The sequence below is a fragment of the Neopelma chrysocephalum genome, unplaced genomic scaffold (genome assembly GCF_003984885.1).
Source record: "Neopelma chrysocephalum unplaced genomic scaffold, ASM398488v2 Primary Assembly neopelma1_128, whole genome shotgun sequence".
Classification (NCBI taxonomy): Eukaryota; Metazoa; Chordata; class Aves; order Passeriformes; family Pipridae; genus Neopelma; species Neopelma chrysocephalum.
This window is the reverse complement of record NW_020897790.1, coordinates 1,279,198-1,301,097: the sequence shown is the minus strand read 5'-3', so window position 1 is coordinate 1,301,097 and position 21,900 is coordinate 1,279,198. Positions and strand designations below refer to the sequence as shown.

The 21,900-nt window shown below is 44.7% G+C and overlaps 1 protein-coding gene across 2 annotated transcripts in view; it reads left to right on the top strand.

The window, feature by feature from the left end:
• Positions 1 to 7,569: 7,569 nt before the first annotated feature.
• SHROOM3 (shroom family member 3) overlaps positions 7,570 to 21,900 on the top strand; it is a 103,080-nt gene continuing 88,749 nt past the window's right edge. For both annotated transcript variants that reach the window (XM_027698503.1, XM_027698502.1), the window contains exon 1: positions 7,570 to 7,734. In XM_027698503.1, coding sequence (XP_027554304.1) covers positions 7,570 to 7,734 — 165 coding nt within the window. The remainder of the gene's footprint in view (positions 7,735 to 21,900) is intronic.

Genomic DNA, 21,900 nt, shown 5'->3' with positions numbered 1-21,900 from the left:
AAGGGTATCAGAGCGGGGAATTCCATAAAAGGGTATCAGAGCGGGGAATTCCATAAAAGGGTATGAGGACAGGAACATCTTCCCACCTTGCAGGCCTCTACTGACAGCAGTTTTTGGGAAATGGCATGGAGGCTATAGAATACACAGTTTTGGGTTACACCCATCCAGGGATGAATTGGTCCCAGCCGTTCTAACCAGGACGCTGATAAAAACAGATTAGGAGATGCAGATGCAAAAATACCGTTTTTTCCTGACCATTTTCCTGTGTAATAAGCACAGTGGTGAGGTGACACTTCAGTCTGATTCATCAATCTGAGTGAATCAGTAAACCAAAGCTTTAGAGAAAAACACCATCCCTGTTCTCAGCTGGCCATTAATTTTCAAACTCATTAATGGGCCTTCTGTAAGGGAAACTTCCAAATATTAGACATATAACTGCATATAAAAATCACTGAGACCAAGCACTATCTTCTGGGGGGGAAAAAAAATCACCCTAGGCAGTAAAATCTCTGAATTTTCACAAGTATCACTTGCTTCTCCCCTTTTTCAAGCCTCCTGCTTTGTTTTGTCAGGATGAACCCAGAAGCAGGTTTACGCAATGCCACCTTCGTAGGGTGTTTCCAGATAAAGAATTTCTTTTACAAGAAACCCTGAAGATGAGATTTCCATAAATGTCTGCCTTGATTTTATCTCGAAATGCTGTCTGTTACCTCAATCTGCTTGACTAAAGCCAAACGGGACTTTTTCCCCCTTTTACAAAAGTGCAAAAGAAAAGAAAAACTTAATTCCCAAGGTGCTAAAAGTCTAGACTTGGATGGCTTGCTTTTTGGGGAGCGTGATTGCTATTAACAGCCCCTGGAGGACAAGTCTGTAAATCTTTTACCTCGGGGGAAAAAGAGAAAAGATTAAAAAAAAAAAAAAGGAGAAGAGGAGGGAAAAGGGGGGGGGCGGGAAAAGATACAAGAGACGGGAAAGAGATGAGAAAGAGACGAGAAAGAGACAAGAAAGTAAACAAAAAGAAGAAAACAAACAAATAGGAAAAAAAAAAAGAAATCTATTACTCGGTGGCAGCTTTACGAATGAATGTACCGAGAGGCTGCCACGACCCCTCACCTGGGCCCACCCGCCTTCCCGCCGCGCGCCCCGAGGGACCCCCCCCGGCGCGCCCCTCAGTCCTCCATGACACCCCTCACACCTGCCCCCCTGCGGGTTCGCACCTCCGCGGGGCGCTGCTGCCCACACGGTTCGCGGAGAGGAGGAGAACCGCCTCGCCGCTCCTCCCGCCTCCTTTCCCCCCCGGGAAGGGGCCATCCCGGGCCGGCCACCAGCTCCCGCGCGGAGCTCCGGCTTCATCCCAGAGTGGCACGGGGAAGCGGTGGTGCCGAGCCCCTCAGCCCCCCCCAAAATGGCCGCCCCCCCCCCTTCCTCATGCGGTGGGCACCATGTTGTGGTTTGGGATTCCAGGTGTTTTAATGATGCCCTTTGAGACGGGAGATAAAAATCCCCTCACGCGGGAGCAGGGAAGAGCCTGGATCATGTTCCTCGTGATATTTGGCCGGCAAAGCGGCACATTTTGTGGGGGTGACCGTGAGCTGAGTGAAGGCAGATATTGGGATGAGGAGGCTTCCTACCGACAGAGAAAAGGTCAGAGGGCAAAAGCAAAAGATTCAAAAGCATCTTCTCCAAAACCCGGGTCAGAAATAAAAACTGAAATATTTTTATTTTTAAACCAATCTCTTCAGAGATCACATGTTTTTGGGTTCCCAGAAGTGATTGCCCAGCTGGTATTTTCAGGGTGAGGGAGCGGGTGCAGAGTCAAGAGGCAGTTGCTTCACTTCAGCAAAGGAAATTAAGTGTCTGACTGTCCCATTTTGGATCTTGATTTCAGGAATGAACACACAGGAGGCTGTCCCTCTTTTCAGGTTATTCTAAAGAATAGGCAACAGCTTCTCCCGAGTTTTCTGGAGCAGGTGTATGAACTCGGCCCACAACGAAATCCTCAGAGAGCTGGAGAGCTTATGTCTGAGGCAGACAGGTATGTTTATATATTTAAATACCTGACTAGAAGAAAAACACATAACCGTTCCTCAAGGATAACACGCCATTTTAATTTACAAGAGAGGGAATCCATTCACCCGGTGCTAAAAGACACACCAAAGGAGACGAGCGGTTTTAACATGGCCTACTTCAGAGTGAGCAAAGAAAAGTAAGAATTAACTAGCTGACAACAGACCTCAGGTCTCCATTCTTGCTGCACTGCTATCCCGAGTGGAAAACAGCTCGAGGAAAGGGCTTTTTAAAGCACCACCCTCCTATCCAAAGAGGAAAGAGGCAAATGAGTTTATAGGTAAATTCGCTCTACAGTATCCAGCAGTCTCAGGTGTAAACAAAGCATGAAAACTCACCTGGGAGGGGGCCGGCCCCTACCTCTGGCAGGCAGTGCTGGAGGTTTGTTTCTCCTGTATTTTGGATGGTGCACTGAACTTTTGCTCCTGGCTGTAAGGCTGGAAAAGGGAGGGGGGCACTGATCACTCCACATTCGCTCCTGCTTTTGCCGTGCTGTGAGCTGGGAATCCAACTTCCCAAGCCGCACTGGAAGCCACCTACTCCTTACCCCAACCCCTCTGCCCGGCTACGTAACCTCGGGAACAGACTCCTCCCTCAGGAGCCGATCATGTGCTTGAGGGAGAGCCAATAAACGCCGCGTTCAGGGTTCGATTTATCCCCGAAGTATCATTCAAAGTCTGGCTTCAGTGGGAGACTTGATACCTTTTCCCCATCAGGGCCCTGGCAAGGTGCTTTCTGCGGAACACCACCTGTCCTGGCTGCAGGTGACTTTTTTTGTCCCATATTTCCTGGGAGTCCTGGTCTGGAGCACCCCAGTCTCTTTGCTGCTTCCCCCTGAAAGAGCAGTTAAAACCTGGGGACAGGTTTGATCTTAGGATCAAATTCCTGAATAACTTTCCTCCTGTTTGGGAGTACTTCTGAGAAGAAAAATCTGAAATCACCACAGGTTTGCCAGCAAGCTGCAAATATAGACTTCTTATGTCTAAACTAATCCACTCTCCCCAGAGATAAGACTATGAGGTGTGCAGAGGGGATGGATCTTCAGAGGGAGGGATTGGAGTAATTTATGCCAGCAGAGACTCCACTGAAATACCTGGCCCATACCCACCAGACATTTCAGAATTGGTTAAAAGCTTTAATAACGGCTTTAACTGTTTAGTAATCATCCTGTTTGGGGTTGGAACACTGTAGGATTGTGGTCTTGTACTGTGATGACTCTTGTTTTGATTCCTGGTTCCTGATTCAAACCCTATTTTCAGCAGGGTGATGGCATCAGATGCAGAGAGGAAACCAGCTGTGAGTTCAGATGCCCTGAATTCACCTCCTTCGGTTGTGACAGCACCTGTGCTCTTCTTAGAGGGACGGATCTATTCCACACCTTGGCTTGTTGCTTTTCAGTTTGCTTTGAGGAGCTGAGGGACCCAGAGCTGTTTTGTGCTGGAGGCAATATTACGTGGAGAGACTCTTTTATGTTCTCCAAAGAAAATTCCTCCTTTTCAGACTTCAAAGGCAAGTGCATTTTCCAACACAGAAATGGATGTGGATTCACTGATTTTGCAGTTTCTGTTTCTCAGCTTTGTTGTTTCACTCTCAGATCTCTCTCTTTCCTTTTGTCTGTCTGATTTTTCATATTTTTATCTGAGGCCTGTCCAGAAAAACAAGCTTATACTGTGGCCTGAATTTCTTCTTTTAGATGCCAGACTGACATTCTCCTGAGCTGAGGGAATGGATATCTTAGAGTCAGCTCAAGTTGATTGAAGGTAAGTATAAGAAAGCCTTATTTTCTATTAATTAATTTCTAATTTTTTAATATAATAAACCTTCAGGAGAATTGTTATCCCAAGAGGAAATTATTCACTTCTGTAGGGATCCTGAGCCGATCCAGGAAAGTTGTGTCTTCTGACACTTCTGTTCTGTTCCGTCCTCCTGCAGGTTTAGGTGAATGGCTTCAGGACTCCGAGGCAGAGGAAGAAGCTGGGCCCACTGGTGCCTGAAGGATGTCTATTATTTAAAATTCCTGACGCTCCTCAGTTTACACAGAGCCCCGCCTAGAAGAAAAAGTGAAGTTCTTCTGTGAGAAAACCAGTGAACAAGGAAAAAGAAGCACTTCTTTCCTTTGTCAGCCTTTTCATGCTGCCTGTATGACCATGAGCCAGTCACCCCTTGGCTGTGTTTGTGAAAGGTATGAGGACCCACATTATTTTATAAGACTCCTCTCTAAAGATAAATTGTGAATTTGCTTCCTCTGAACTTATCAGATACAGCTAAGCAGCAGGTAGATTTAAACTATGCCTAATTTTTAATTCCCCTGACAAAAAGGCATTAAGAGATGTGCACAAAATTTAGGAGCTGAATTTCCTGTCTTTGATTTCTGGGTTTACTTTTAGTCTGACTTAATGACTTGCCAGCTCAGGGACCCAGGAAAAAACAGTAACACCACTCTGAATACTCAGGAAAGAATATGCTTCATTTTTGAACGGGAAAAGCATAGCAAATGCCTACTAACTAATGAAATGTTTGCATTTAGACCGATCAAGTTAAACTGTAACAATTTCTGGTTTCAGCACATGGGGGCAGTGTTGCTTCACTGAATTTTATTCGCCAAAGAAATACTATTCGAAGGCATTTAGGAAAAGTCAGAGCAACTGCCAGCAAGGAGGCAGTGCCTTTATTGATGATAAATGCACTCTGTGCATTGTGAACTCTGACGAGTGAAATCATTGGTCATTTCTCTTGCTTTAGCAGTGTGGTGCTTGATGAGGGAAAGGGTTCTAACGACTGTTCCAAATTTATTTTCTCTTACACTGCAACAATGCAAAATTTCAATTGAAATATATTATTCTGTGTGGAAAGCACTTTTCTGAGCCCGGGTCTGCTCTGTTGCACCTGAACAGAAAGTATCTCAGTTCTGTCCTTAGAGGTACTCCTCGTAAAAGAATTCCTTCCATGTAGCAAACAGTGCTAAGGTACTCGAGCTATTTGAGGTTCTTGGCAGAGGCAAGATTTTAAAAAAGAAAAAAAGGTTTGTATTTAATACTTTGAACTGTTTGGTAGGTGAATGATGATTTTGCTTTAGTTGTATTCAGCACTGAAATCTGTTTCTTGGGAGAAAATGATGTGATTGACATGGCGATAAATTTAATGGAGTTCATGGCAAAAATGATGTTGGATTCAGCACCTGAACTTAATCACAATGCTGGAGGAGAAGAAAAACTGTACCTCAGGAATACTTTGATAGCTGTTAATCATCAGACACCGGACTGACAGTGTCAGCTCTTACCGGAAATCAGGTGTCTGCAGACAGGTGCAGTGACCAATGTTTTGTATGGGAAACGGATGTAATCCAAAGAAGTGCCTTGGCTTGTTAACAGGCTGGTGTGTTCTTCCACAGCCTTAACTAGTCCTGCTAGCTATGTATAGGAGGAGGTACAGCCCCAAGAGAGCTCCCAGAGCCCTCGCCTGTCTCTGGAAGGGGATGGAAATGAATTGCTCTTTGTGGTGCCTTGGAATGAGGGTTTTTACAGTGAAACCTTAGGAGTGTAAGACCACAGAAATCTGATTTGAGTCAGGCTAAAGGGTGAGTTCTGGATAATAGCAATCCGTGAGCCTGACCAGGATGTGAGGCTAATGAAAACTCAGCCCCTGGGAGGGAAGTGGAGGGGACAAAGCTCAGTATAAGCAAGGATTGAGGATCATCTACCATGAAAAATAAAGCAAGGGGCCTCTTTCCTGCATTCCTCTTCATGGCTATTGGGAATGAGAGCTGGGACATGTGGGACAAATAGAAGGCTCTGGGAACCTGTAGCATCTTAAAGGGAATGGGAACGGGGCAGCGTGAACAAATGCAAAGATTTCTGGGTTTAAAATCCCAGCTTCAAAGCTTTTCTCCCCACAGTTCTTTCAGGTTTTGTAACCCAAGATCTCCACAGCCCGAAGGAGAAATAATGCACATCCCAGGCACTGTAAGATCAAAAGTGCAGGTGCCTTAGAGGCAGAGGCACTACTACGTGTTTCCTCAGCTATGCCAGCAGGAAGGGGAGTGGGCTCTGGGCTCCTCTCTCTATTGTCCTGTTCCAGGTCCAATTAAAGTCAGGAGAGTTTTTGAACACCTTCAGTAATATATGTTACACAATGAGTCAAATCCCTAAGCCTATGTGCATATGTGCAAGAACAGATGCACACACATGGATACGTTCTACGGGAGTCATCTGCCTACATTAATAAAAGTATCCCAAGTTCTTAGTGTTATTTCTTTTTCCACGTATTGGTAAAGCATTGACCTTTTCTAGCAATGTAAATGAGGAAAAGAAATATGTCCATGGAAGTTGTTGGGCTCCATGTGGAGGAAAAGCGCTTTATGAGAGCAGAATTATTAGCAGTGCTCCACTGAGCTGATTTGGAACAGGTCCATTGTGTTTTCAGCAACTGGCAGTTTGGATTGTTACAATTCCTTGGCAAGTACAATAGAAAGATGGTGGTTTCCGGGGGCATAATAAAAGGGTGAGCCCCAGCTTTGCACACTGCATTTTATAATTGCATGCTTGGTGTGCACAATTGGGCAGCGCTGCCTTACTTGCCTTAATCCACCTCTCTCTCTCTCTCTCTCTCTCTCTCTCTCCCCCTCACTTCCTCACCCTCCCTCAGAGCAGCAGTAGCTGCTGCAGCTCTGGCAGCTCATCAGGGAGAGCACCGAAAATGAAAAGAGTTCACTTTTCATCTTAATGTTTTTCCCAAAGGATTCATTCCACCTGCTTCTCCGGTTTTCCCGATAGCCTTTTCCCCCCCTTTTTAATCCAATAAGTATGGAATTATTTCACATTTTAAACCCCTCTAAAGGGTTTTAGGAATGGACTTTCTCTCTCCTCCTCCCCCAGCCTGCTTTTTTTTTTTTCTTTTTGACAAGTCAGAAAATTGTGAAGTAAGCGAACAGAGTAACTGAGAGCTCGAGAGGGAGAAGACGCTTCCATTCTTTTAGTGCAGTGGGCTGAGGCAAAAAGGCCATTGTAATGGTAAATCGCAGGCAGAAAGGAAGAAAAGACTGATAATCAATCACAAATGAAGCATTCGTTTGGATTTTGGCAATTTGCTGCCCAGGGGCTTTTAAATCTATAAACTTTTTTTTTTGGTCTTTTTTTTTTCTTTCTTTTTTTTTTTTTGCCCACATCTTTAAAAGCACAAGTTTGATCTACTGAAGACAGGAAGAGAAATCTTTACAAGGCTGTCATGCCCAGAGCACCCGGAAAAGGGGAAAGCATGAAGTGCCGGTAAAACGTCGCAATCCTGAGGGAGAAGCAGCGTGCTGCAATGTGCATGGGAATGTTTTCAGCCCATCACCTTGGACTCTAGCTCTGAAGAAAAAAAACTTTCCATCTCAGGCTGCTCTTGTTTCATGCGTTCAGGGATGACTTGTGGTGGGGCTTCTGGGGAGTTTAATTTGCAGCTCGCTCGTTCTGTGCTTGCCTGAGTGGGTTTTGCGTTTGCCTGAGTATGTGATGAGGACAGATGAGGATGTTAGACAATATTAACACCAGCATCTTGCCTTCAGAGTGCAGCATTACCCACAAAGGAAGATACATCTACCTGGAGGCGCTGCTGCACGGAGGCGCTCCATGGGGATTCACGCTGAAAGGAGGGCTGGAGCACGGCGAGCCATTAATCATCTCAAAGGTACCCTTCTGATTTTCCATGTGGGGAGTTTTCCAGCTTAGGAGCAGTGCCCGACTTACAGGGCAAGAGCTGTAAAAGTTAACACTGAAATGTTATATTTCATGCTGTGTTTGGCTTGGTTTTTACAAGTGTTGAGCACCTATTCAAGTCAGCAGGTTTGCTCAGGAGCTGCATATTTGAGAAACAGGGGAGAGCTCTTGGCGTTGTTTAACTACCCAAGAGCAGGTTTTGTCCCACGGGAAGTATCTGGGCTTGCAGAAATTGCCTGTATTTATTTCACTGCTATGAATGGGGACTCTTATGAGGTGATCTTGTGTCATGAAGTCACGGTCAGTAATCCATCCCCACCACTCCTGAAGTGAGAAGAAAGTGAGTGTTTTACATCACATGTTGACTAATTAAAAGTGTACCTGTGAAAGAGTATTGTAAATACTTGCACCTATCGGGTAAGTGTATGTATTGGGCTCTGTTAATGGTTTGCTCACACCACATAACTCTCTACTTACTAAATATCTATTAAGTATGGTACACCTCCAAGATTTTTATTATTTAATGATTGAGTATTGCCAACAGGCAACTGGTAGCATATTCTGATATTCTGAGGGGGGAAAAAAATGGGAGAAGGAATTCCTCATTGACATCAGAAGCAGTCTGACTCAGTGCCCAGGTACCTCAAGATGCAGATGCTGAAGACAACGGATTTTCAAAAGCCTCAAATCGAATCTAGGAACATCTAAAATCTGTTTGACCTGTAGTCCTTAAACTGTTCTGAAAAGAGGATTTAGGTAACTCTGAAATTTTGCCTCCAATAGGTCATAAACGTATTTGTCTTGTGGCATCTGTGTGGTGCTTTCTAGTTTCAAATTCAATTGCAACTCCCTGTGCAAACACATCCCCATGAAGAACTGTCAGTCACTGAAAAAAAATCAGTTGTGATTAGTGCATTTACACGTCAAAAGTAAAAACAGAGGACTTCCATAAAAGTCCTTTCATCATAAGGGGATTTTAGAAATTTCACATAATATCTTTCTTGAAGGGCCTTCTTGGAGAGAGTTTGGTATAGCCACAGGCAGCAAAACAGTGTTATAATTTTCATTTTATAAACATGAGGGACTAAAACAGGCTGTTCACTGTTACTGGTAGTGTCCTGCAGTTGTGAGGAAAGACTTTCTTTTTGTTTAGACATTCCTCTGTGATGTAAAAAGCACCACCATCTCCCCCTTTTTTTTTTTTTAATTGGGGGCAGGGAGTCGGAGAGGACGAGAGATGGCTCTGGCTGCTGAACATTAATTAATCTATGGGATTTGGTTTCCACAACAACCAGGCCCCTTAATGTCAAACATGCCTGGAGTGTGCATAGTGCCACTGGGAGCTGTATGACTTGTGCCTGCCTTCCCTGAAACAACACTATAAAAATGGGCTGAGGGTTTTTTTCGTTGGGTTTTCCTTTTTTTTTTTTTCCTTGTAGTCCCTGCTTGGTTTGTGCTATCAGTGTCAACATTTCAGTGTTTCATTCATGCATGGGTGATGCAGAGCTGGAGAATGGCTGCATGTGAAAGCTGTGCTCTCTGGAATTCAGGCAGCTCCAGTTTCCTGGTTTCCAGTTTCAGCTGAGAAATTCCTCTTGTGCTTGAATTCACTGTGAGCTCTTCAGAGTTAATTGCATATTAGTCATTTAGCTAATTCAGTATTCTTCACCTGATTGTACTGGGAAGTAATGAGGAACTGTGAGGAAAAGATAGACTGAATTATGTTACAGGTTAAATTCTGTACAAGACTGCTTAGAGAATCACAGAATGTTTTGGGTTGAAAGGAACCACTAAAGATCACACTGCTCATGCAGGCACACACTGGGGATGATCTACTAACAGTTCTATGTAACATTACATATAAATATCAGAAAATGTGGATGTCGATTTTTAATTTCTGATTATTCACAGTTAAGAAGCTTTATTTCTGTTTCTGTTCCCCATTCTGTTTGCAAATACATTATGTGTATGTCCACTTAACTGTCTGTTTGCATTGACAGAGTGGTGTTAAATGGCCTCAGTGTAAAGAAAATTGCACATTTCAGCAAATAACTAAACTGGTGCCCGTGAAAGCTTGCAAACATGACTTAAAACAAAGTTACACTGATGTATTGTTATCGAATAGCAGACAGATAACAGATCTCTTTGAATACAATAGTTCTTTCTAGCCTTCTGGAACTGCTGCTCATTTGGGATCCAGGAGTATTGTGTCTCATCTTCAGACCAAAGGCTGTGATAGAAGTTCAAAATGAAGGAGTGAATTTACAAAAGGCCCACATGCCAAAAACTGGTTCTCACTGCCCTGTGCAGTTTTTTGGAAAGGCACATTTTTCCATCAATAACATGCCAAGAATTTACCCAAAAGCAAGAGAAGCAACATTTGGGAGTGTAAGTGCAAAAGCCAGACCTGTACTCTCAGCTGGTAGAAAATGCTGGTTCAGAGATCCAGAGCTTTAACTTTTTAGTGTATATTTTTTTAGCACTGCCTTCAAAATAAGAACAAGTTATTTACTGCCTTTTAGTCCAATTCCCTTTGCTATACAGATGTATTGCTGTGCCCTGTGCAACAGGACAGGCTGATTTTGGGGGGGGATGTGGTTGAGTGCACAGAGGGGCAAACTCCCAGTTCAACACACCAGTCAAGCTTTGCTGGCTCAGCCATGGTGCTCAGCACATCATGCAGCCCAGCCTAACTCAACTTGTCAGAAATGTTGGTTGTGCAGCTGATGTGAATTCCAGTCTTTAAAACACGTGACTTTTTTACGCTCATGCTCTTCTTTTTTCCATCCCCGTGGAAAGACAAACCTATATTGAAACAGTTCCATGGCAGGTAAGTCCTTAACGCAGGTCTCTTCATAATTTATTTTGCTGGAGGTGAGAGCAGACCATAAATTTATAACATCCAACCCATAGTTTCCCTTCTCCATGTGGGAAGGTGCTTTGACATTCCCTCTGGTCAACTTTTTTCTATCTTGTTTCTGGACTGACTGTAACAACTCATCACGTGAAGCTGTAGAATTATAATATGTTATGGTTCTGGCTGTACAGGACATTTAAAAGAACATACTGATTTTCAATGGAAAGAAATTTGGAAATGCTGACAATGTGTCAGCAAAATAGGAGCTCAGGGTGTTGACTGTCCTGGAGCAGGACTGAGCCATCTTGGGAACATAATGGGAACATGAGGAAGTTTCCTTTCCTTTCAAAGTTTCCTTTGTCTCCTGAAGCTGCCTTTGGGCCACAGTGCTTTAGGATCCTGTGTGGTGTTCCTGGTCTGCCACCTAAGCACAGGTTTGTCAGGGAGCCTCAGAAATAAGCTTGGTGGAATCCTCCAGCATTCGGTTCTAAGGCCACAGCATCCACATCTCTGGCCCTAAATACACAACCAGTGCAGAGATTGCTCTGCAAGAAGGCGTGAGCATAACAATGGCTTTGAAAGGGAAACCTTCACCAGCCCACTCGAAGGGTATGGGAAGATAAAGAGAGAAAAGGGGTGGTACCAGAAGGGAAGGAATGGAAGAGATTTGCTCACAGTGGAAATCTCATTAAACAAGCAGTTTCTTCACCTGGAACTGGAACTTCCATGAGAAATGCAAAAGTGATTGCAGGTGATACCAAGTGTTTAATTAGAATCTAATTTGCTGGGGCCTCAAAACCATGATAATATCCAGAAGCAAGCCCAGATTTCTGTTTCCAAATTACTTTTTTGGCTCACCCTGAGCTATAAGATCAGTATTGCAAAAATGAAAGCCCTAACTGTTCTAGGCAGTAAAGACAAAAAGGTAACAGAAGTGTTCATTCCCTCTCAATTTTCTCTAACATTTTTTAACTTCAGGCAATTCGTGCTAATCAATCTCAACCACATTGGAACCAGGTGAGGTATTTCTATAGTCTGTTTCTCCTGCTACACACCAACCTTTGGAATAGTTCTAACTGTTGTAGAGGCCTCTGAAATGCCCTTTTATTTTCAGCTCCATGTTGACAATGCTAACAAAGGAGCTGTTTCTCTTGCCTAGGAATTAAAGCATCTGAAGTGTTCTCTCTCTGGGACAGTGGCTGTGTGGGAACACTTCTCACATGCTGTGCTGGAGTTCATGGGTTCCCTTCACTCAAAAGGGCAGGGCATTTACAGGGACCTCATGCCAAACTCTGAGGTTTACCTCTCAGCAGGGATGTAGGAAGCAATAAAAGTTTAATAATAATGGGAACAGTTTGGGACAGAGCCTGAGAAAGAATCTGGAATTCTCATGAGGTGTTTAAACCTCAGGTGTCAGGAGCCTGATCCAAACTCTGCTGCAATGAACAGCAGTCGGTGCTTGCAGGAACTGGATCCTTCCACAAGCCTCCCATGCCTGTGCTACTTCTCTTTTTGGTTATGATGTCTCATTCACCTCACTTGAGGGAGCTCACAGAGCACTTACTGACACATGATGAGAATGGTTCCTCCATTCTTGACAATACAAAACCCAAAAGGCCCTTCTGCACCCAGGTGGTCCATAGACACTTGGCCCTGTCCCTGACAAAAACACTGGGAATGAGTGTTCTCCCAGTACCAGGAGCCCATTGATTTCCCCAGTTGAATGCCCTGAGTCCCCATAAACAAAGTTAAATTATCTTATGCACTAACAGGCAAAGTTTCTTTGCACCTGTTCCATGTATCCCTTGGTGTGACAAATGGCAGTTTAGGAACTATTACCCTTTTTGTAGGGCTGCAGGCACAAAAACCACGGCCAGTGCTCACGTCAGAGAGGCTTCTCTGGAGTTGGCAGAGTCACGAGAGACTTATTGGCTCGGACATGAGGACATGAAACTGAGCCAGAAACTGGTGACCATGAAACTGGTGACTTCTCCTCTTATTATTTTTTTATTTTTTTTTCTTTGAACATTTCCACCCTTGTTCTTGTCAGTATGGACTTTATTTTTCTCCCCACTGCTGAAGAATAGCTTGGGACCTCTGTGTTGTTAATGTTTAAAAGAACCACTCCTTTTCTCTCTTTATCTTCCCGTATCCATCGAGTGGGCTGGTGAAGGTTTCCCTTTCAAAGCCATTGTTATGCTCACGCCTTCTTGCAGAGCAATCTCTGCACTGGTTATGCATTTAGGGCCAGAGATGTGGATACTGTGGCCTTAGAAATGTTGGGTTTTTGTGGAAGAACAGAATAAGAATAGTCTATAAGAATAGCCTGAGTGCTGATTTCTTACTATTTAACTACATCAGCTTAGAGGCAGATGCCTGATCCCAGACAACGTGGGAATCTGGATGTTGCAGGCAGGGAACTGGCACTGTAATTGCTTCAGAAAACAGAGGCAGTTCCTCACCACTCTTCCTGGTTTCTCAGGGCTCAGCTTAGGGCCTCTCCAAAGACTGCTGATCCCAGCACAAGGGACAGGATCGCCTACCTTCTCTTAAAGCCAGGGAGTTGCTGGATGAAAAGGCTTCTATTGTCAGCCCCTCCATTAGGCTGCCGAGCGTTCCCCGGCACAAAAAGACTTCTGTTCCCTTCCACGGCACTGAATTAGCAACCGCGGACAAACCGCCTGCCTGACGTGAGCAGGGCCGTGCTGGGCACTGCTGCTGCCCCAGCAGGGTCAGGGGCAGCTCTCAGACAGCTGAAGGGGCAGTGCTGGCTGGGGTGGGCTGGATCACGATGAGCCCGGCTACAGGGAATACCTTGCTTGTCCTTCCTAACGCAGATCAGCAGGGGTGAGTCCCAAGGTGCACAGGCAACTCTGTGATGCCGCTTTTACGAAAGTGCACGTGGAGGGAAAGGATGAAAAAAATCATCCCGCTGAGCTGAGAAGGGGTGGGGACAGGGGTCAGTCTCCAGCTGACCAGTCACGCAGCAGTTTCCTCCTTACCAGAGATCAACCCCAGCTGCGAAGTTTGGTCCCAAATCCACCTGAAAGGTCAGGTCTTCACCACTGCATTGCAGCCACAGGAGTTACAGTGTCATGGCCTTCAAAGCCATAAAAAGGTGTAAGAGAAGAAATATCTGGACAGAGAGGAATCCTGTGTGATTAAACACAATGTGTAATCCTTAAGGTCAGGAAATGGAGCCTTCATAAATCCTGCTCTGGCTTTAGCTTACATGAAAGATTAGACAGAAAAATGCCATGTACCCTTGTTTGCTTGGCTGTAGCAGAGTTCAGGTTTACACTGATCCTAAAATGAGACTCAGGGAACTTACTCTTTAAATCAGTGTTTGTGCAGAATAGATGATTGCTTGTGAAATTCCTGCTTTCCCATGCTTCTTAGGAACCCAAGGCACACGAAGAAAACCCATCATCAGTAATAGAGCTGGAGCTGAGCTGATCCCATCTCAAATTTCATTGGTGTTTGTGATGGAGCTCAAAACTGTGGAGCATGAATCCAGTATGGATCTATTGTGCAGGAACTATTTGACCAGTGACAGGACTTCCCCAGTGTCAGGGCAGAGTTCGGCTGGACATTAGGAAAAGGCTCTTCCCCCAGAGGGTGGTCAGGCACTGAACAGGGTCCCCAGGGCAGTGGTCATGGCCCCAGACATGCCAGAATTCAAAGAGTGTTTGGACAACACTCTCAGGGACATGGTGGGATTGTTGTGTTGTCCTGTGCAGAGCCAGGAGTCGGACTCGATGATCCCTGTGGATCCCCCCAGCTCAGAATATTCTCTGAACTACTCAGATTTGGGAGGGATCTTTGAAAGTGAAAATGAGAGGAACTGTAATTTGCTTTCCAACAAACATTAGTAGTCAAAGAAACAAAGTCCAGAGGCATTTGAAAATAGATAGGTAAAGCACAAAATCTCTGTCACTCATTTGTGTGCTTCCAAAGCCTTGAGTGGATCCCCATCCGGTGGCAGCAGAGAGCATCCAAGGACAGTGTCAGGAAATGCTGGAAGATGTTGGCGCCCATCAGTCCCAACGGAGTACACCTGAGGGGTGGAGAAAACCTCTTCCCAAGTGTTGTTTGTTTTAACTAAGAGAAGGTTTGTGTCAGCTCATTCTCAGGGCTGAACTGGAAATAGAGTTCTGGTCTTCCTGTTTTCAGCCAGACACTGCCTAAATCTTAAAAAAAAAAACCCAACAAATTATTGATTCCAGGTTTTGTGGTCAACTGAAATTAGGAAAAGGACAACAGGAACAGAACAAGAGCAGCTTATCCAGGACACAGCTTGTTAACATCCTATCTGGTATTCAAGCATAATATTAATTTTTCACACTTGCATTAAAAAATCCCACCAGAAAAAAAATCAAACCCCAGTGAAGAATGATTCCTGCTGATAAGAAAATCACTGTGCTTAAATTCATTAATAGAAATAGGCTGTGGGATACATTTCAAAGCACGGGGTGAGAAATAAGCTCCCAAATCCCATTAAGAAATAACAGGATTTATGTGCATTCCTCCCATATATTAACTTTCCCCTCTGGAAACGTCTTGTGCTGAGCTGGTGCCATTTTTCAGGCAGGTGCAGTGTTTTGCAGTTCCCACAGACCTCTCCAGATAATCTGCCAGCCTGAAAGCCATTCCCTATTCTCCCTCAAGAATGGGGATTTTCCGATGCGGGGCTGAATGAGGAGTTTGGCTGACAAATGCCCCAGCTCGGTGTTGTACCGGGCTTCGGTCACACATTCTGCAGTGATGCTGTAAGCACCCATGGCCTGCCCATATCCGCCCTTCCAATGTTTTCAGCCCCAGCCAGCAGAGATCCAAGAGATACTGGCTTTAACAGCCACTGTCAGGAGCGGGTCCTTGCCTGGACACGGCTGGACGTGCAGAGGTACAATTTGTGAGCTGAAGTTTTCTGGGCATTGCTTTGTAGCATCAGCAGGGTCAGAAAATTTCCCAACACCTGTGGAGAGCTACTGACTTCCTGAGAAAGTGTCCACTGTAGCCATAGGGAAGTATTTTCCTGGTTTTCCGTCAGCTTGCAAGCAGTATTTATTTTTTCTATCATGGCAGTGCCAGCAGGACACAGTTAAAAGCTACAACCCTCTTATGCTGTTTATGAGCGTAATAAAAAAATGTGCTCCCAGGTGGTTGGAATTTGTAGTTGTGATGCAGTCACGAGATGTGAGTATAAAACCCCAAATGTGGGAATGGGTGAAGAGTGAAGCAAGAATGAGTTTGCAACTGCACCAGGGAATTTACTACCTCATACAACAATGATGTTGCTTGGAGTTTATGCATTTTTTCATGTTGGCTTTTAAGCTGTTTACAATGGGACATAATCACTGGAATAATCTTGCCCTTGAAAACTTGCAGTAGTGCTGGATCCATTATTTCTAATTTTTTTTATTTTTCTGTAAAAATATGTATTCTTTAAAGGAATGCTTCATTTACAAAAGTGGATTGGTCCCCAATGTCAGACCTCGTGTTTTCATACATGATTGATGACCAGCCTTGCCAACGGACTGAGAGAGACCCACATTTCTCAAACACAGTCTCATAGAAACTGGGAAATGAGCTGATGGAATTCAGACCAAAGATCTGGCTGTTTTCCAGGAGCAAATACATGGCAGGACACATTTCCAGTTTCAAGAGAGAGGCATGACATGGAGAAAGAAATGTGAAACATTTGGACAGAGAGGGGTGGGGTCAGGGGGGGGAATCTTCATTTACTCAATGGTCCCACACTTCCCTCCCTCCTGCCCTGCTCCATTTCGTGTTGGCTTAAAAGCAGTTGCCAGTGTTTGTTGAATAGTGTCAGCACAGAAGGGATGCAGCCGCTGACCTGACTATAAGGCAACAGCAAAAGGTTAGTAGAATTAGTCTTGTACTGCAGACTTGTATTAATAGTTGTATTGTGGGGTTGTTGGCACAAACTCTGCAATTAAATAAGTTGTTGGCACTCTTCCCTAGGTTAAATTACTACGGCTGCTCCCCCTGCTTGCAAGTCAATGAATACAACACTTTTGGGGAGGCAAGTTCAAACATTTTTGTTCTTTGGGGATTCTGCACATTTCTGATCTCAAGCTAAGAGGTTTCTGCTGGCTTTCCAAGCAGACCTCTGTTGTTGTTCTGTCTCTGCAAACAGCCCATGCAAACTACTGCTGGAATAACCAAGCAGGGAAGGAGGTGGGTGAGAGGGAGAGACACCACAAAAGACTGATGGAGAAACAAATGCCCTTGGAAAGGGTCTTTGCTTTCTCTCCTGCCCAGACCCATGGATGTTTCTTAGCACTGGGCTATTGTTGGAGAGGATTAGTTTTCCATCACAGCTTCATCAGGGGCAACTTACCCTTTTAGTCAGCCCGAAAACACACCCACAAACACAGGAGGGAGGGACTCCCTGCCTATCCTTGCCCACAATTGCAAAGCAGCCCCTTTTTCCAGCCTGAGGCTTCTCCCCATTCTTGCTGTAGTCAATGGCAGTTGTGTTTGGCCCAGGGGCCCACACAGTCCTCTGTGCTGTTCTACAGGGGCCACCCTCAGCAACACACCTTCCCAGTTGGAAAACTTGGGATTTCCAATTGGTTAGCAGTTCCTTCTACTTTGGGAAAAGGAGTATTTGCACTTCTTCCTGAGTCTGTCCCTGATGTAACAACATCAGAGCTACCAGCAGCACCTATGTCTTCACCTGGAAAACCTCAGGCATGAGAACTGCAAGTGCTTCAGTCCCTATTTCCCCATGGCCAGTGCTGAAGGGCAGCAAGGCTGTGAGGAGACTGTGCTCTGTGCGGTCTGGGCTGAGAAACCTGTACATAGAACATCCAAGTTTTCTAAGAGACTGGTGCTATACAGAAAAATACACACGGAGAACCTTCATCTGTGCTTCCCTGAAGGCTGGCTGTTACTTAGTCAGGCACTGGATGTTAGTAAAGAACTGCATTGAGGTTTCCCTGCCTACCAGGGACATGGGCTTTTTATGGCTTGTATCAGTGTTTGCTGGAGATTGATGGAGAGTGAACCACGGGCACACCAGTGGAAGGTGGAGAAAGGAGTGAGCAGAAACAAAAGTAAGTGTGCTTGAGTGACTCGGTGTCTCTGCAACTCCTTGTGTGTCTCCTCAGCTGCTAAAACAAAAGGTTCCTGTGCTGCTTGGAGCTGAAGAGAACCAGACTGAGCATCTATTGTTCTGTATGTTGTATTCTTCTCGGGCTGGGATCTTGTCAGCTCTCGTTAGCTTAACAGGTTGGACTGTGTCTCCCCTTGGATGGGAGACGTTGAAAGGCAATGAGAAATGACACCAAGTGGTTCAGTCCGTGGCCCTGCTCCCGCTGAGTCAGTGCTGAATCACTGACCCATCAGGGTCTGGGGGGGGGAGGGTGTGATAGCGCTGCTCTGGGAGACATTCTGGCTTTGGGGATGAGATATTATAGAAGCTCAGTCGGTGGCATAGGGAAAAAAATGTCATGCCACAAGCCAAATTCTGTTTGGGATAAATTGTGTACCATCTTAATTTTTCCTGAGTCACCTTGGGTTTAATTCACAGGGGGTTGTAGTCTGCCCTTGTATTTTTGGTGACCAGTTGTAGACCAAGCAGAATCCTCAGTCAAATGTCTTTGGTTAATTGCTGAGTCTTCAGCACTCCAGAGTGAGTCTGCCTCTGTTGCAGTGAGTTGAAAATGGTGGTAGCATCCTGTCATTTCCAATAAAAACATTATCTTCCATGATGCCTGTGGCCGTGGCATTGCCCAGTGACCGAAAGGGCACAAATGACTCCAGTGGCAATGGGATCTGAGGGCTGGTGTTGCAAGGCTCTCTGCTGCTGTGGGATGTCTCTACCCAGAAACCTTGCAGGGCACGTTTACTGTGCCAGAGTAGGGCTTTAAAGTACTTCCTAATAAAGTAGTTAAAGGTATGAATGAGTACACCTTCTAAAAGGTGGGAATGAATACTAAAGAAAGACACCCTTCTGCATGTGAGAGACTGTGCCTTTCCGAGCTCTGTAGCTATCCCTGGAAATTCCCTATCAAAAAAAAAAAAAAAAAAAAAAAGAGGATGGACAAAAAGAGAGTGTGGTTGTCTCATAGCTGCTCAACAGGCAACCCTGAGATCCTTCTGGCAAGAGCAACTGAGGCTGAATTTGTCATTGTTTGGCTTGTGTCACCCAGCTGGTCAGGTCAGAGAGCTCCTCTGACCTGAGCCCACGAGTGATGGACAGGTCTGTAACGGGCATTATCACAACATAATCACATGGAGTGAAAGGAAAACCCTGTGTGCCTTTCTTAACTTTTTCCCTCCCTGTTCTCCAAATCTTTAGGATAATACATCTTTTCTTATTTTACTCTGAATTTGTTAATGCTTCTGTTGTGTAATAAGGTTTTCACAGCAAAATATGGCCTGGAGAGTAGTAAATGGAGCTCTTCCAAGGATCCCCAAAGATCTGCAAAGATTCTGTTCCACTGCTAAAGGAAGCATTAATCATGGTCAGAAATATTTCCTGCTGGGTTGTAGTGTGCTCCGTGGTTTCCTCTGTCCCTCGGGCACTAGTGGAAATTCCAGCTGATAAGGAGGTGAGGGGGTTTTTTTTCATGGTTTTAAGTTAGCTAAATCGGTTTTGGAATAGAACAGAGGGTCTGTAAGTTCTTAGTGGTATTACCAATCTTGCCAAAACCAACAGCAGCCAGAAAGAAAAACACTGGAAACCCAAAGACCCGGGTCAGGAGGAGAACAGGGGAAGAATTTTGTTGGCCTGGGGACTTGGAAATTCCTTTTGTCTTCCTGTATATCTGGATATATATGTGTTATATATATGTTATACGTATATATGGATATATATGTGTTGCTGGCTTGGGGGAGTAGAGGAGGAGATGGGCATTTGGAGCAGGCAGGGTCAGGAATTTGGCTGTTCATTTGGATTTTCAGGTTTTATTTACTCACAGCATATTGACCATGGCATGAATACTAATTTTAATACATGGAAAGTTTAAAGAATGTAAAGCTATGTAACATTTTTGGTTAGGTGGCCTGTATAAAGAGATCGGTTCTTGTGGACCCTGAACAAAAACTGTGGCAAGACAAACAGAATAGAAAGAAAATGAGTGGCTTGTGTTGAACTGACAAGTTTTGTTTGAGCCTGTAAAATCCATGCAGGTGAACTTTGAAATGAAAATAATCACCTAAACCCAAACCAATGTATTCTGACTTTAAAATGTCCAAGTTAAAAGTTTCAGTCTTTTAAATGATTCCTCCTTTGCTGCCTTTTAAGGATCAGCACCCTTTACTGCACCTAACCTGCCTGTGGAAGCAGCCTTGTTTCTGCCACTCAGAATCACACCAGAGTGAAATAATGACACCCTGCTCTTGTCTTTCAAACTAAAGCTCTGCTTGCCTGCGGAGCAATTTAGCCTTCATCCCACCTATGAATGACATTCCTTATTATCTTTGGGGCTTATTTTGGCCTTTTGTCTTCTAGTGAAATAGAGCTGAACCTTGGCAGAATCCCCCTTTAAGACCTTTTCTTAATAGTACAAGGGATGTATTAAGCTCCTAGGGAAATTAAGGTAGTGAGGCAGACTTTTCATGAAGGAATGGATGTGATGATATCACTGGATATTATTCCTGTGCATTTCATACTTCTAATCTAGAAAAATATTTTGCTTTCTTTATTATTATTGGTAACTGGCGCTGAGTGAAACATGGACTTTCAGGTCACTGATGTTAAGAAAAATATTTGGGATGTTAAAAAAAATATTTGCACTTGATTCAGATGGTTTGTTTCAATAACATTTTTAGTTTTGAGAATTCCCTGAGATAACTACTAAAATCAAATCAGATAATGACATTTTTAATTCAAACTGAAAATGGTAACTTTTTGTTTTAAAAAGAGTGACCTTTGGGGTGTTTTCTTTGTAATGAATATCTTATCAGAATCAGTGGGTATTGGGAAATGTGTCCACTACTAACATGACACCAATTGGACTTAATCACCCAAGTCACATAGGCATTAGAAAAACTCATGAGCAGTCTTTAAAGCCAAGTAGATGAGAACTGGATTTGCAGGAACACTCAGTGTCCAGGGAAGTTCCCATGCTCCTTATTTGAATACTCATTAAAAAAATCTGGCTTTTCTCACTCAAGTTCCTTGTTGGCAACTGCTCTTATTTATTCATGCCCAGAATCTCTCACCCATGGTGTCTTTCCACCCAGAGAGGATACTGTGGCCCTTTGCTTGTGAATACTGTAGTGGAGAGAGACAGGGAAAGAGGTCCTATGATGACCATCACCCCCTGGTTTGGCAGAAGGACCAGAGTTCCCTCTGCCTGAGCTAAAAAGCTCCACTCCAAGCAGAAGCTTGTGAGGACCTGGATAAGGCCAGGAAGGAGGCACTGTGTGCTCAGCATTAGTGTTTAACCTTCCCCCACAGCCCCGGCTGCCAAAACCTTGTTATTTCAACTCTTCTAAATAACTTGTGAGATTTGTCTCTAAATCTAGGGGTAGCACTAATCCAGGGAAAGAGGGTTTGGTAGTGTAAGGCCTTGTCAGCTTGTGAGAGTGAAGCAGCTTTTCTTAAAGCTGGTGTATACACACTGATCCAGTTGTGTGTGCAGTGTGAGCCCTTGGCTTTGGGCATCCCTGGGAGTGTCCGAGGCCAGGTTGGATGGGGCCTTGAGCAACCTGGTCCAGCAGAAACTGTCCCTGCCCATGGCAGGGGGTTGGAACTACATGATCTTTATGGTCCTTTCCAACCCAAACCACTCTGTGATTCTATGATAGGTTAACCCCTGTGGGCCCCATTTGTGTTGGTGCCATAGGGTTGGTTACAGTGACACAGGCATCCAAACAGGCCTGCAGCTCACCCATGGCTGAGACCCAAGGCTGGACAACTGACACTTTCTCATGTGTTTTGCCATTTTTTGCCCAATTTTGCACTCCCTGCACCTCAGCCACTTAGTTCAGTCTCTGGCTGTGCCGTGCACTTTGTGTTTGGCATCTGACTACACCTTGCTGGATTTTATCATCCTGGTGAAGCATGGCACGGAGGTGGGAGCCACCTGTGTGCTGGTGCCTGGCATAACCCTCAAGCAGCCCACAGCAGTGTCAGCTGGAAGGTCACAGGACCTGGTGTTTCTGCCCAACCTTGTTCTCCATTTAGTGTTGGGCTGTAATTCCCGGCACGTGAGTTCTCGCCCTCAAGAGCTGCCTCTCCCCCAGGGCTTGCCTTGGCCGAGTTGTGGTGTTGAAGCACCTCAGCCAGCTCCAGGGTTAACT